Genomic DNA, 15,105 nt, shown 5'->3' with positions numbered 1-15,105 from the left:
GGCAGGGGGACCTGGACAGTCAAGCTAGACGGCTAGGCCCTAGTAAAATAAGAGTATCCGGTTAAGATTTTCAGAGTAAGACAATACTTAAGTAGAGGGGGAAAAATATAGTTTTGAATTGATGAAAATGTTTCAAAAACATAGTTTATGTTGCCCACACAGCCACACATTACAAATGTCACTGTCGATAGCTGGTGATTGCCAATCATTTAGACAGGGGGTTATTATTTAGAAGGACTATGTTTGAATGTTCTATGTTTTAAAAAGTGATTTAGTAGCCCAATAAAGCCCCACTTATGCTAACTTGCTGAGCCCCCTAGGCCTACTTACGTTCTTACTTAGGCCTAAACATGGACGTAGGCCTATTATAATAGGGAACTGTCCTACTTAGGCCTACTTTACATGTTAAACACATACATGGCTGGACACACATAAGGAACATTGAACCCCCCAAGAAGTCTTCGAATTACCTCCTGAAGCCGTAGTTGACTGAAATTCAGTAGCCTACCTAAAGAAATACAACACGTGATTGGCATTAAATAAGCTTATGTGGTTGTTTTTGCTACTTGCACGATAGCATAACCTACCGCTAGTTGGCGGAATCATATATCTATGAGCGGATTAACATCCACTCCGCTCCAGTTTTCCACGAAGAAGACAAAGAGGCGGATACTTCCGTGTTTTCAAAAGTTTGATAGCAACCCAACCAACGCTAACGCCGCTGCTCTGACCGAGGAGCTGAGATAGCAGTACCACTGAGACTGGTATGTAAAGTGCATTAGTATGTTTATCAAAACAACGGTAGGGATCAATAAATACAGATACGTTCATGTACCTTAAGGTGCTGGCTTGATTTGATATAAAACTGAAGATATGGCATCAGAAACGTCATATCATGGAGGAAAGACAAACGTTGTTGTTGCCTTGTAACGGGGATCTCTGTGCATGGCAATGTTTGTAGATAAGTCACAGTATGTTTTCAGCGAGTCTGTCCAGCTGAGACAAGTTGTCCTTACAGTGAATTTGTGCCCAAAGCTTTAAATAAAAGAAAATGTTTCTAGTTCTCTGACTGTGTTTTCAAACATCCCGCTCCCCCTGGCGCCCAATCCATGGTAACTGAAATTTACGGACGGTGGATGATTCCCTTATAACGTGTTATAATAATGTGTGGATTCATAGGATATTGTAGCACTCGTGGGCCGGTGGTCTGGGTTACATGATTTACATGACTAATAACTAACTAACTAAATACTGATCATGTATTTGTTTGGTCCTATTTTAGTCGTAGTAGGATGCAATATGCTGTTTTAAATTAAAACAATACAGGGTAGGATAAGGTAACAGTCAGAGCTTCTGCTGTAAATGTTTCAATACTTAGTAGTCTTCTGACCGTGTGGCTTTGCACCATTGATGATGGGCACCACATTTTTCTTTGCTTGTCTTTCAGTTTTTTCGTCGGAATGGGGTCTCCGACGAAAGATTCAACACCACGCAGGTAGGATTACGTTGTCAACACACATTGTTTTGGTCTCACTGCAAGCGAAATGTTGCCCTTGCACGGAGGGGGTATCCACCACTGTGAGAAGGATGTAATACTTTTAATTGTAATCTCCCTGATTGATGCTTAGACTTAGGCTATTTTGTTGGTCTGGTCCCCAACTGTTAAAGTAAGTCTCATCCCACTTGGATTAAGTCGTACTCTTTATTTGGGTTTAAATGCCTGGGTAATCGGTTATTTTTTCTGTTGTTGTTACTTGAGTGTGATAGTGGATTGGAATGCAAAAGTGTCTTTTTCCATATTGGTCCATAAAACGGACACATACTTAATATTTTTTTCCCCATAACAGAACTAACAGCCGTACCCCTGGTGGAGAACATGACTCCCCACTACCCCCCATTCATGAGCGGCTGGCGTACCTGCGCCCCTCCAGGGAGTTACTGGAGTTCTACAGGGAGAAGATCACCCAGTTTGACGGGGAACACGAGGAGCTGCTGCAGATGCTGGCAAAGTACAAAGGCATTGCAGAGGACCAGGTGAGCCCCAGCTTTGAAGGGATTTATGGGATATGCCTTTTCAGAGTGTATACGCCTGTTTTAACTGATCTCTCCCTCTGCCAACCCCCAAACGCCCGCCCGTACATCCACCCAGCATAAGCTGCAGTGGGAGACTCAACAGCGTGAGGGAGAGATCGTAGAGCTGCAAAATGCTCTGAGCGACATGCAGGTCTACCTTTACCAAGAGAGAGAGCAGTCTCTGCGGCTTTATGCGGAAAATGACCGACTAAAAATCAGGTGGGTGCGCGGCTGATTATGGAAAAGGCCATTTTTTCCCTTTATGTTCTTTGAAATGTCATTGCAGCAAACGCACTGGTTCAATAACACTGAATAGGGCTTAATTTCATAAAACTATCCTAACCATCTGTTCGTTGTCTCACAGAGAGTTGGAGGACAGAAAGAAAATCCAGCACCTTCTTGCCCTGGTGGGTCCTGATGCAGGAGAGATCACATATTTCCACCGGGAGCCTCCTCACAAGGTACTTCAGTTATTTCAAGTTTACTTCATTATAGAACTGTACTTTTTTCATTCTTTTAGTTTTTGTTTGGATTAACTTCAGTTTTGGTTCACCCCCCCCCCCCTTTTAATTCACACTACATGATCACTATATTTCAGGTTAATGTCACACAGAGGAGCACTCAGTCTAGAAATGAGGAAAATCTCAATCTCAGGCAAACAAAGACCAGACCTGCTGCTACCAGGAAAGGTTTGAAAACTATTTATTCAAATGCATTCTATTTAAATTTTGTATTTGCTATGTTCTTTAATCAACAATGTTATTGTGTTTATAAATGAATTAAATGAACTGTTTAGTGAGACTTTTTGTTTCGTGTGCAATTTTTGTAAGTAATCTCTTTGCAGATTAGCAAAAGGATGAATAATGGCTCTGGACAGCCTGTGTCATTTTCATTTCACATCTTGTCTCAGCAGAGAGTAGCAGGAGAACAAAATCAACAGACGGGGGAACGGGAGACAGCCTGGAACAATACAAGAGTGATAACCATACATTGCTACTACAGGTCAGTCCAGGTGTCCACTTTCTGAATGCAAGAAAAAAGGAATTTTATGCGCTGTCGTCTTACAAACATATTACATTTCACCACTAGATATTCATTTTTACTATCAAAATGTGGCTCCTGTTTCCAGGTGGAGGCTCTGCAGGCTCAGATGGAGGAACAAACCCGTCTGGTCAAAGAGCAGGTGGAGTCTCTGCTGGAGGATCGGCGGATTAAAACCGAGGAGGCGAACGCACAGCGGCAAAAAGATCAGGACAGGATCACAGCAATGACTGAAAGGTGGGTCTGAATTTTAAGTTCACTGGTACAGTAAGTCAGACAGCGGAATTACACTTATTTTTGTTATAATTGTTATTATTATTATTATCATTACGTTGGTCCCTTTTAAAGATCTAGATTTGGATCTGAATCTTTTTTCTTTCTTTTTTTTTCTCTTTCTCAGAATAAACTTAAATACATTCTGCAGCCTGACCTCAATGTTTAACTCTTAACATTTGATTCCCCAGTCTCCAGCGAACCCAGAACCTGTTGTACCAGAGCACCAGAGATTTCTTACAGCTGAAGTTTGATTCCCGGTCTCACGAGAAGAGCTGGATGGTGGAGAAGGACCGGCTGCTGAGGGAGCTGGACACCTGCCACAACCGTATGAGGAAGGCTGGGTCTGCCGGAGCAGAGCAGGGGAGGGAGTGGCAGCCCGGCAGCAGCACAGCCATGCTCCTTCCCAGGCCTCAGCCAGAGTCCCAGCAGGCACACAAGGAGGAGCTAAAGGTAATATTTGTTCAAATCAAAGCAGTCTTTTTTCTTCATGTTGTTTATTGGAGTTTTTTTTTGATTAACCTTATTTGAATGGATCTATCTCATTAGGCTTTGCAAGAGGAGCTGAAGCAATCCCACCGCCTGGCAGAGATGTACAGGGAGCAGTGTATTACTCTGGAGACAGATCTGGCTCAAATCAGAGAGGAAGGCGACGTGGGCCGGGAAATATTTAAGGTACCGCAGTCGGACTGATGCGTATGTCTGTAAACTCCTCAAGCACATCTCACTCCAATTGATCACCCGTTCCTCTTTACTGATATTTTTGCCTTACTTAACGACATTTGCAGGATCGTTCAGACAAAATGGCCAAGCGTCTCCAGCTGATGACTCAGCGTTATGAGGCTCTGGAGAAGAGGAGGACCATGGAAGTGGAGGGCTTCAAGACAGACCTGAAGCACCTCAGACAGAAATTCAAAGATGTAGAAAAACAACTCCTCAAGGTAAAATAGTGGAGTTAGTATTTTGATTTTCTTTGATTTTCTTTCAATTGTCACATCCAGCCTTTTGTGCTGCTGATATCATAGTAAACATACATTCCCCTGGTGTATTTGTATCCACTACTTTAGGTTACTCTGACTGTTGGGCCCAATCAGGATTTAGCCATACTGCATGAAGTACGTCAGACCAATACCAGGACAAAGAAGGTTCAGGGTGAGCTGATGGCGCTGAAGGCTAAGATCTATGGACTGGAAAATGAGCTGAGATTCAGCTGAGGGAATGGACTGAGTTTTCTTGTGCTTATAGAGGACAATCTGTGAGGTTTATTATGCCAGTCATGTATGTTTGTGCTACCGTGTTTATTACTGATATGTAGAGTGAATGTAATTTCTATTTTGTACTTTGGACTAATAAAGATGTTTTGCTTCAATGATTTTAAACTAATGAACTCTCAGTTATTTAAATTCAGCGGAGCTCCTAATAATTACATTTACATCTGTGCTTTTCCTAATGTGTAATTAAGATGTGTTTAAGAATTATCAAGGTGCAGATGCAGCAAAGCTCAGCAATTGTGGTGTGGATAAAAAAAAAACTTTTGTGTAATTTTCTTATTTTAGTATATTAAAAATTGGATATGTGCACTTAAAAGATATAATAATTTATCACACTATTTTAATTTTCATCATCACCCAGTGTGTAAATGGCAGGTAGAGTCAAATTGTGAGCAAGAAAAAAAGATTATTATTATTATTATGTGTGTTTAAAAATGTAACATTTGTTTCATAAATGTTATAGTGCTTATGAAGGAAAATATTAAACAGATAATCAAATATATCAGTGATTCTTGAGAAGTGGGACAAAACAGGGTGCAATGTTGAAAAAATACAAACCCTATGTCCAATTAAATTACATGTATGTTTCCAACATATACTAAGCTACTAATCTACACTTTGATACAACCTCCCAGCTTTTATCCTTTTTATCAAAATCGGCTTTTCACCTTGCCATTCCTTATTTTGTGTCAACACTGTCTGACACCAAAAACACAAATTCATTTTCCCTCAATTTATGCTAGACCCATGAGAAGAATTGTGATCACAAGTATTCACCAAAACTGACAGAGGCCACAAAAAATATTTTCAAAATGTATATGACTATAGATATTTTATATCGATGTTCCTCTATGTTCTTCAGTTGAACTGTGTAATAGAATGTTTACTTTAAAATTAACAGCAATCAAGATGTGTTTCAAATTTCAAAACACATTCATGTTAGGTGACTGGTTAGATTTTCACATATGATATGACCAACCATTCCTCAACAACTATGAAATATCATTATGTATTGTTATCATAATAATATAAATCGGACGGAGTTGACACACATCTGACGGAGTTGACAAGAATATCTATGAATTTGACATATCGGACGGTGGTGACAAAAACCCAGATAACCATCAAATACGTAGAATAATAAATAACAGTGATTTTATAACAGCATATTATTGGTTGAGCGTTAATTCAAGATTCAAATTACAGTCTTTCAATCAGACTTGCTCTAAAAGACTCAGACCAAATTGCCTCATTTTGTATATCATCCTGTACTTTTTTAAGAATCATCCATGACAAAAGAAGATTGTGAGAGTTTCCATAAATACAATATTAGAAAAACTAAACCCTATTTCTGTATTCAATATTATTATAATAACTTGAAAACCACCCAAATATGATGCCTTCACATTGATTGTCATTGTCATTGGCCTGTCACCACCGTCAGACAGGAAATCAGCAGTTGACATCTGACGGTGTTGACATATTTAACGTTTCTTAAACAAATCAAATGGAATTAATCTAGTTAGCCATTAGTTTTTTTCTGTTGATGATTGGTGCTAGTATGAACTACTTCAGGAATATAAAATTATCGAAACATTTCAAATAACTTCTTCAGAAATTGTAAGTGGGTGTATCATGGTTGTGACGCAGGACTTTCAAGATTTGGAATGTAAAATATTCTAAAACTACAACACTTATCAGAGCCTGTCTGACTCTAATGTACTCTGCAGAGGTAGAATGTGACAAGAGGTCCTTCATAGTGACAGCTGCCCCTTATTTTGGCTGATTTTCTTACATTTTAACGGATTGTCTGACGGTGGTGACAAAAAGTGTCCCACCACTTTGAAACCATATAAAACATGGATGTGTTGAAGAAAAACTGTTTTTATTGATATGAGAGATTATTTAGTGTTGCTTATGATGAAAAAAGCACTTTTTAATCATTAAAGTACATTTTTAATAGGTTTTATTGCTTATGAAAGATTGAAATCCTCTCTGTGGACACACTGTTTTGGACGTCGTGAGAAGATAACAAGTGTCATATATTTGACATAATAATTATTAAATTAAATTTAAGGGGATAATTGTGCTCCAGACATTCGATTCTTAATCCCTAATAACATCTACAATTTTAAATATTTTTATTTTTAAAGATAACAGCAGTTACACATGGAAGATGGCCTTTTGTCCCGGTGTTCTGACATTTTCTGCTCCCTCGTCAGATTTTGCTACCTATCAGAAAATGCTACCCTACGTCATGGTAGCGTATAGACAATTACCTCATCAAACGATGCATCCACTACATAATCACGTTATTTTACACCACTACTCACCCTATGTAGGCCTACACACAGTGTAGCCTACACTGTAGGAATATGGGGAGCATATTTTGATGCTGTTAGTGTTTAATAGCCTATATCAAATTATGCTACCCTATCAGAAAATGCTACCTCACGTAACTGGTAGCGTATTTGATCTGTAGACCCATTAACTATCAAATAATGCTCCCACTACAGAATCACGTTACTTACAACACCACTACTCACCCCATGTAGCCTACACTGAAAGCTGTACATTTTTATGCTACTTTATAACGTTATTATAGATTTAGTAGGGTATAATGTGAGATCAATTGTCTCTATCAAATAATGCTCCCGCTACAGAATCACGTTATTTTACACCACTACCTATGTACACCCCCCTCCCACCACCACCACCACCACCACCACCGGCGAAAACTTTCTCCACTCCGAGTATGGTAAAGTTAACACATAGAAAAGCCTATCATTTTATTTCTATATTCAGCAGCAAAGCCAGTGTCTACATGCTCACAGGTCAAAAGGCACAATTTAAACATATGTGTAGCATAATTACGCAGTTAAAAACATGTTTTGAAGAAAATACTCGGTAGCAAAAAAAGGTAGCAGAATCTGACGGCTGCTCACGCAGGATTGTTATTTTCGGAATGCGCATGCGCAGAACCACTAGGGAGCAAAATCTGACGGGTAGCAGAAAATGTCAAGTCACCGGTTCTCAAGAATCCCTGATATAAGATTGTTTGAGGAATTATAGATATATTATTATTTTATATAGTGTTTGATTAAATTTTAAAAAGCATGCCTAGAATTGTGTCAGTAATGTTGTAATGTTCTGACCAACAAGTTTCATTTCTTCAAAATAGTAACGAACTCTCTCCATGGTGCTTCCGGTGTGACGTAGTGTTGTGTTTCTCCTGTTCTCGCGGCTCTGCGCATGCTCATACCTTATCATTGGAGATCTCTGCGTGCTGTGATTGATGGCAGCTTCACTCGCCGCATGGAGAGAAGTTGAGTGTTGATTCTCTGTTGGAGATACCAACGATGACCCTGTTCCTCAGCGGTCAGACTCTGTAAGGGGGCAGTCACCGTTAGCTCGGCTAAAGCTAGCTCTGCTCTGTCTTGTTTACCGCTGCCTTTTACTCACCCTTGCCTGGAGAAATGCAGAGAATAAGGTCTTTGAAAAGTGGCTGGCAGCTGCTCAAATCAAGCTTTGAGGTAGCAGCAAAACAAGTAAACACGTCGCCTTCGAACTCACGAAATTATAGCCATGTAAGTGGACGCTTTCTTAAAAAAAAAATTTAAATGAAGAATACCTATAACTTTTGTCAAATTTTTGTTTTCACAATTGGCTGTTGTGTATTTGCCATTGAAATGTTAAAAGTGTAAAGAAATGGCTGAGCAGAAAAAAAAACTAATTAATAACCACGTTGAATGAATACACACACACACACACACACACACACACACACACACACACACACACACTCTGATTATAACTATACACAATTTACAACCCCAGTGTACAAACTCATATCATTCACTTCACTCATGAGTGGGAGTTCATAAAACTACAGTGTTTAATTTTAATACCCCTGGAACAAAGTCTCACCTCACCAGGTTCCCTGACGCTATTGTGACAAGTGATCCAACTGTATCATGTATAGCAAGTTAATGAACAACCTCCCATGCATGTTGTGATATTGCACATGCCCCAGGCCCCTCCGCAGGGCTCCAGCTCCTTTGGACTCCTCTTCGACATAGATGGGGTACTAGTGCGGGGCAGGACACCTATCCCTGCCGCTAAGCAATGCTTCAGGAACCTGGTGGACCGCAATGGGAAATACAAGGTGCCTGTGGTGTTTGTCACCAATGCTGGGAACTGCATGAGACAGGCCAAAGCTGAACATCTATCAGATTGGCTTGATGTGGAGGTAAAGTGAACACCTTTTGATTGAGTATACTCATCACCTTGCTTTGTCTAGTGTTCATTTTTCCCTTCTGTGACGTCAATCTTTTTTTCCCTGTTCACCTTTCATCCCAGGTGTCTCCAGACCAGGTGATGCTATCCCACAGTCCTTTGCGCATGTTCAACCAGTTCCACAAAATGTGCGTGCTGGTGTCGGGGCAGGGTCCAATTGAGGAGGTCGCTCAAGAGTATCCTGTTTTAAAATTGAGGGACTTGGGTTTCTTTGCTCCCTCTGGAAGTTGACCTTTACAAGGGTGCATGTTTTGTTGATTCAGTGTTTTTTTCACTTTGTTATCAGTGTTTAATCTGTGTGCTCTTTGTTCCTGTTTAATTTGAATGGATTTGTGGATTTAATTATTTTCCTTTTTCTCTCAACAAGCTTCAGAATAACTTTGTGGTTAATACTTTGCTTATATATAAAGAAATATAGTTTATAACTTGGGTAGTAACACATTGCACAATACTAATCCCAAATTTCCAATTTAGAATCAAGGGGTGTGTGTGTGTGTGTGGATCATAACTCTCGCTCACCTGTGTTTGACTTTAACCTACCAAACCGCAGCCTGGGCTTTCAGAATGTTGTTACCGTAGATAAGCTCAGAGAAGCATATCCTCTTCTTGATGTCGTAGACCACGACAGAAGGCCCAAAGACAGTGTAAGTAACTAATATTAAAGCTAGCCCAGTTACGAATGAGTTAGACATTTTACCAGTTGTGTATAATATCTTACAGATTCCTCCCACCAAAGGCTTACGGCAAATAGATGGTAGGCTTCCACACACGGTCAACACTGTAGCTATAAGTGTAAAAATATTTTATATTTTATCCTCTCTCACCTGGTTGTTCCCCACAGCTGTCATCTTATTTGGTGAGCCGATCAGATGGGAGACCAACCTCCAGCTTATCGTTGACGTGCTGCTAACAAGTGGGAACCCAGACAATAGCTGGAATTCAAAGCTATACCCTCACATCCCCGTCCTTGCATGTAACATGGATCTGCTGTGGATGGCCGAGGCCAAGAATCCCAGGTAGTCCGTGTGTCTGTGTAATTACAACGACACACACATTACGATGAACATCACACACGTGAAACATTATTCAAAGTTTTGAATGTCACGACAATGTTATAACACTGTAATGTCCTTGTCTATCAGGTTTGGACACGGTATGTTCCTTTTCGCCTTAGAGAGTCTGTACAAAAAGGTCACTGGCTATGAGCTGAAGTATGAGGCTCTTATCGGTAAACCCAGTGTGGTGACTTATAACTACGCCGAGCTGCTGATAAGGCAGCAGGCTGAGAGACTTGGCTGGACCACACCTGTGAAGAGGCTGTACGCTATAGGGTGAGCCACCCAGACCTGCACCGGAACCTTAACAATCATATAGTTTTTTTTACAGGTGGTGTTTCTGCTACCTGTCCGTTTTGTGTGTGTGCTTAATTCTATTTTGTGTTGATATACAGCCTAGGCTCTGTAAACTGGTATGCAAACAAAGTTTATGTAAACAAAGGTTGTCCCCCATAGCTAGCAACATGCCCATTTAGGTTTTTTTTTTTCAGTGCACAGACTTTTCCTACAAGTAGCGGATCGTGAGGAGATGTTCACAGATTTTGACACACTGATTTTGACAACAAGCATTCTCAAGAAGTGTTGACTCGACCCTTACAGGCAGTTATATCTCCATATCTTTTTACAGTGACAACCCCATGGCTGACATATATGGCGCCAACCTCTACAATCACTACCTCCAGGCGTCTCAGCGTACCAGGGCCCAGATGCAGGCTAAGGACGGCGGAAGAAGTGTAGATCCCTTGGCAGAAACCGTTGATGACGCCCCTAAAATGACGTCAGCAGAACTAGGCGGAGCGTCGGGTGCGTACGGGGCAGAGGGGGAGCTCCCCGAGGGTTGCACCTCAATCCTGGTGTGCACCGGCGTGTACAGCAGAGACCAGCAGGAGCTGCCCTCGGACCCGACGGAAACCGTCAGCGAGCAGCAAATCTTCCACGGTCACAGGGACTTCCGCTTCGACCCCAGTCTGACGCAGCCGTCCTTTGTGGTGGAGGACGTAAAGGACGCTGTGGAGCTGGTGTTTCAGCAGGAAGGCTGGCCTCTGGAGTAGGTGAAGTGAACAGTCTCCCCCAAACCCTGGTTTCATCTCACAGCCGTCCAGCTCTAACAGCACTTAACTCGTAGTAGAGGAAGCTTTATCAGTGTATTTTTTTTTTATCTTTCCCGTCCATGCCCCTGATTATCACAGGGGAGATGTTACCGTCTATACTTATTAGAGATTTTCATAAAGTGCCGTAGAAGCAAAAAGGCCACAATATGCCACTTTATCACTAAAAAGAACAAAGTTACACTGTTTTTAAGTCGGTTACACATCGCAGTGTCACAGCAGTATCTTCAAAATATTTTGCATGGGCATCACTGTTTCTTATGGCCTTTCCTACTGAGTAACTAGATATAGTCAAGGACTCAAGTTAATGAGGTGGGACCTACAATGATATATATCAGATATTTTTAAAGCACAGTTTGTAACAGAGTCTAGGTGTGATGTTTCAAGTATTTTTTACTACACTCAGACTTTTATAAGGCTTCTGGAAGTTTATTGTTAAGAGTTGAAACATATTGACATCTATAGCTGGATGATCTTCAAATGTATCTAGAAAGAGCTATATGAAGATAAATCTGCTGATTCATCTGTGACACGACTAACACCATACTGTCCATATAAAGGTGGATTTTAATTATTTACACAACAGTCTACCTAACTGGGTCATCTTGCCTTTCCAAAATATACTTACACCCCCCAGCAGGTCTTAACTACACCAATTCTGCTGGTTGTTTTTACTGTGATCATATTTCAGCTTGACTTGTTTTTAAAGTTAGGTTGAATGTCTATGCACCAATGCTGACAAAGTTAGGTTGCTAGGTTTCAGTGAAGTACCTCATTAGTGTATGCTTGTTTTATTTTAGTGTTATTTTTTGAGAAAAAAAATAGCAATAATTAATTATAATTGAGTAATACAAAGTACCACTGTTTACGCAGATTTGTTTTCTGTCAAGTGGTTTTAGTTTTTACAATCTTATTCTTGTGAATCGTTATCGTGAACGTCTATATTAGAAGATTTTAGTGGGAAAACAAAGTAATTGCAGGTACAGCATCAGTTTCTTATATTCGTAACTGAGTGGTTTAACAAAGGTGGTGAAGGTTAAAACTGTGAAAGTCTGAATAAATACATAATAAATGAAAGGGACAAAAGGTTGCTTATCGAGTGAAAACATTGTGTATAGATAATGTGGTACAATCTTAGTACAGAGACACCCAACAGAGGTGTGGTTTGTAACGCAGGAGTAGTTATCACATTCAGCAGCAATGCTCCTCAGAGCAATATAGCAAAAATACATGTGATAACGCCATTAAAGCTTTTGTCACAGATTCTGCTAACTTTATAAATATAAAAAGTCGAAACATATACAAAACTTGTATTCACACACAGAATGCAACATATAGTTTCTCCTAAAAACAAAGCTCCTGTAAATATCCTCTCCTCCCTTGGTAGAGGAGCTCTTCAAACACACTTCAGACCGCCACCACAATTTTTTTAAACAAGTCCGGAGCAACATGTCCCGGCCTCTGTCCGCTCAGCACCCACACGTTTTATCAGATGCGTTGCCATGCACTGGGTGGGAGCTGGTACTCAACATGAAGTGAGCTGGATCCTGGGGACCCTCGTCTGTGATGGTCATGCCATTGCGTGCCATCAGCTCCCGTGCCATGAGGACGAAGGCCGCATCCACGTTCTGGGCCTCCTTAGCAGACGTTTCCAGAGCAGCCAGCACGCCATTGTTTTCTGCCAGGGTGCACGCGTCCTCGAACAACACCTGCCTCTGAGTTTGGAGGTCCGACTTATTACCTGCAGTGGTGGACAGAACCGATAGTTTTGGAAACAAAAGTTGAGGAATTATCTGCATAAGCTATCAAATCAACAAAACATTAAAACCTTTTTTTTAATGCCACGGATTATAATTACTTTTATTATCAATATCTACAGTACAAATAAAATCTGACAGTTTCCCAATCAATAATTTGTCTATAAAATGTCAATACAAATTGGAAATAATGGCCGTCACAATTTATCACAGCTCAATATTAATACAGCTTATTTCCTTTGACCAACAGTATATTGAGTGTACTGTTATGTATGAAAAAGAAAAGGATAAAATCTTCACATATGAGAAGCTAAAGATAACATCTCTATTAAGCAATTTAGTCAAATATCCCAAAAAAAAGTTAAAATGTTAATGTGAAAAAGACCCATCTTAAACATTGTCAACTGCCTGATCACTATGTATTGTAGTAGGCCTATGGATATGTAATATGAATTTGTTTTTGTGAGTCATTATGTTATAAACATTTGATATAAGGTTGGGAACAACTGATCTATTGCTTTCACAAGCTCAAACTACTGTGAGTGTAGGGATCTGTTTTTGGTTATGATGTTTTCAGACAAACATGAAACCAAGTTGTTTTCCTCCTGCTCACCGATGAGGATCAGTATGACGCTGGCAGCCCCAAACTGCTGCAACTCCCTGATCCAGTGGGGAACAGACTCGAATGTTGTGCGGCGTGTGATGTCATAGGCCACCATAGCCCCGTGGGCACTGCGATAGTAGCTCTGAGTGATGGTGCGGAAGCGCTCCTGTCCAGCTGTGTCCCACACCTGCATCTGCAACAACACAAAGCACATATGGACGTAAAGTGAATGAAGTGGTCCTAAAATGTTGTTAAATAATCTCACTCTGAAAGTCCCTTTCTCTGAACAGTGTGTGTGTGTGTGCAAAACCCAACAACTAATTAATGCAAGAAGCACATACATGCAGTGAATAACTGAACACACCCAGAAAGCAAACACACATCATCTTAGGGAGGTGGTCAGCTTCTCCTTTTTTCAAAAGGGTAAAGAAACTGATGAACTGATTGAACTTTAAGACCAGAGTAAGTACACAGACACAGCTCACATGTGCTGTTAATATATTAAAATATACCCATAATAAAAGTACCCCTAAGGCATGTGGCAATGAATGATTACAAACTGTGATCTTGGATGGAAACTGAACTGAGTTCAACAAAACAGAGATAAACGTCTGAATGGATGAAAATAGTAATATAAAATAAAAGGTAACAGAGTGCAAGTCACCTACCTTCACCTTCTTGCCATCGATGTCCAGGGTACGAACAGTAAAGTCCACCCCAATTGTGTTCTGTTGCTTCTCCTTGAATATGCCAGACTTGAAGCTCTGGACCACGCAGGTCTTCCCAACATCGGAGTCCCCGACAAGGATAATTTTGAAGAGAAAGTCGAAGGAGTCCTCAATCTCCGGCCCTGTGGACTGCATGGTGATGGGGAGGGAATATTTATTATACAGACACGCTGAAACACTTGATCCAAGACTTTTGTGCCTCTATGCAACATAACTGGTTCCTGCCATGTTGTGTCAATAAGAACTGACACTATTTACAGTAACAGGAGTCACATCCTTGTTAGGGTAAAAGGGGCAAGTCAAGATTTACACCGGCTCTAGTAGCCTACTATGAGCCGTTTCGAGATCAAGATGTGTAATCCACAGGTGAAGTCCTCTGTTTTTATTCCAACAGCTTGTTTCTTCTGTCATTTAAAAAGAAAAAAATATTCACAGGCTCTACTCAGCAAACAACTCCAAACTAAATCATCCTATAGTAGAGGTTCCTTTTCTCCGGGAAAAGCTTTCAAATGCTGATGTGCTTCTTCTTCCTGTACTTGCTTGCCATGTCCACTTTACACATTCTTGAAGTCATAAACACAAGTGTGGTCTGTAGTTCTGCCCTTTAGACCATCCCACTCGCTCTGCCCCTCCACACCTCTTCCCCCCTTAATTTCATCGAGACACAATGACAGACACACCTCCTTACCTGTCTCGGTAGGTGTGACCTCCAGCTGCCAGCCCACCTGCACCACTGCATCTTGGGATATGAATTGTTTTTCTACTTTGAGGCTCTGTAACGGGACACAAAACCTGGCAGAAGAAGCAGAAAGCCTGAAATGACCAGCAACATTGTTCCTACTCAAAAGCACAGGGTCAGGTAAACAAATATAAATATATGATAAGGTTGTTTTTTTCT

At 40.7% G+C, this 15,105-nt stretch overlaps 3 protein-coding genes across 5 annotated transcripts; 2 read left to right on the top strand and 1 right to left on the bottom strand.

Moving 5' to 3' along the window:
- The first annotated feature begins 689 nt into the window (after positions 1–689).
- On the top strand, positions 690–4,678 carry ccdc77 (coiled-coil domain containing 77). 3 transcript variants are annotated; one of them, XM_080028407.1, is made up of 12 exons: positions 690–764; positions 1,448–1,495; positions 1,848–2,034; positions 2,156–2,292; positions 2,438–2,534; positions 2,672–2,762; positions 2,984–3,075; positions 3,203–3,351; positions 3,579–3,840; positions 3,937–4,062; positions 4,176–4,328; positions 4,455–4,678. In XM_080028407.1, exons 2-12 carry the CDS (start codon positions 1,461–1,463, stop codon positions 4,599–4,601), a joined length of 1,476 nt encoding a protein of 491 aa, XP_079884533.1. In that variant the 5' UTR covers positions 690–764; positions 1,448–1,460; the 3' UTR covers positions 4,602–4,678. The 3 variants fall into 3 exon arrangements, with proteins under 3 accessions (XP_079884533.1, XP_079884532.1, XP_079884531.1); XM_080028406.1 differs by having other exon boundaries at positions 2,150–2,292; positions 2,987–3,075; XM_080028405.1 differs by having other exon boundaries at positions 2,150–2,292.
- A 3,292-nt stretch (positions 4,679–7,970) lies between these two features.
- Positions 7,971–12,374, top strand: hdhd5 (haloacid dehalogenase like hydrolase domain containing 5). Its single transcript, XM_080027088.1, has 8 exons — positions 7,971–8,245; positions 8,692–8,907; positions 9,018–9,130; positions 9,505–9,598; positions 9,675–9,708; positions 9,796–9,970; positions 10,097–10,285; positions 10,638–12,374. Exons 1-8 carry the CDS (start codon positions 8,135–8,137, stop codon positions 11,059–11,061), a joined length of 1,356 nt encoding a protein of 451 aa, XP_079883214.1. The 5' UTR covers positions 7,971–8,134; the 3' UTR covers positions 11,062–12,374.
- Positions 12,375–12,516: 142 nt separating this feature from the next.
- rab19 (RAB19, member RAS oncogene family) lies at positions 12,517–14,342 on the bottom strand (the record flags this gene model as incomplete). Its single annotated transcript, XM_080027089.1, has 3 exons — positions 12,517–12,859; positions 13,489–13,672; positions 14,148–14,342. 3 exons carry the CDS (start codon positions 14,340–14,342, stop codon positions 12,588–12,590), a joined length of 651 nt encoding a protein of 216 aa, XP_079883215.1. The 3' UTR covers positions 12,517–12,587.
- Between the last annotated feature and the right edge of the window lie 763 nt (positions 14,343–15,105).

Source organism: Ammodytes marinus (assembly GCF_949987685.1).
Source record: "Ammodytes marinus genome assembly, chromosome: 5".
Taxonomy (NCBI): domain Eukaryota; kingdom Metazoa; phylum Chordata; class Actinopteri; order Uranoscopiformes; family Ammodytidae; genus Ammodytes; species Ammodytes marinus.
Note: the sequence above shows the minus strand (reverse complement) of the source record. Positions and strands in the feature narration are given on the sequence as shown.

Excerpts from the sequence above, each read along its gene's own strand:
- hdhd5 (XM_080027088.1), top strand. The coding sequence starts at position 8,135 with ATGCAGAGAATAAGGTCTTTGAAAAGTGGCTGGCAGCTGCTCAAATCA. Across the intron at positions 9,131-9,504 it reads ATTGAGGAGGTCGCTCAAGA|CCTGGGCTTTCAGAATGTTG; the intron begins GTATCCTGTTTT and ends ACCAAACCGCAG. Across the intron at positions 9,709-9,795 it reads AGGCTTACGGCAAATAGATG|CTGTCATCTTATTTGGTGAG; the intron begins GTAGGCTTCCAC and ends TGTTCCCCACAG.
- ccdc77 (XM_080028405.1), top strand. The coding sequence starts at position 1,461 with ATGGGGTCTCCGACGAAAGATTCAACACCACGCAG. Across the intron at positions 2,293-2,437 it reads AATGACCGACTAAAAATCAG|AGAGTTGGAGGACAGAAAGA; the intron begins GTGGGTGCGCGG and ends GTTGTCTCACAG. Across the intron at positions 3,841-3,936 it reads CACACAAGGAGGAGCTAAAG|GCTTTGCAAGAGGAGCTGAA; the intron begins GTAATATTTGTT and ends CTATCTCATTAG.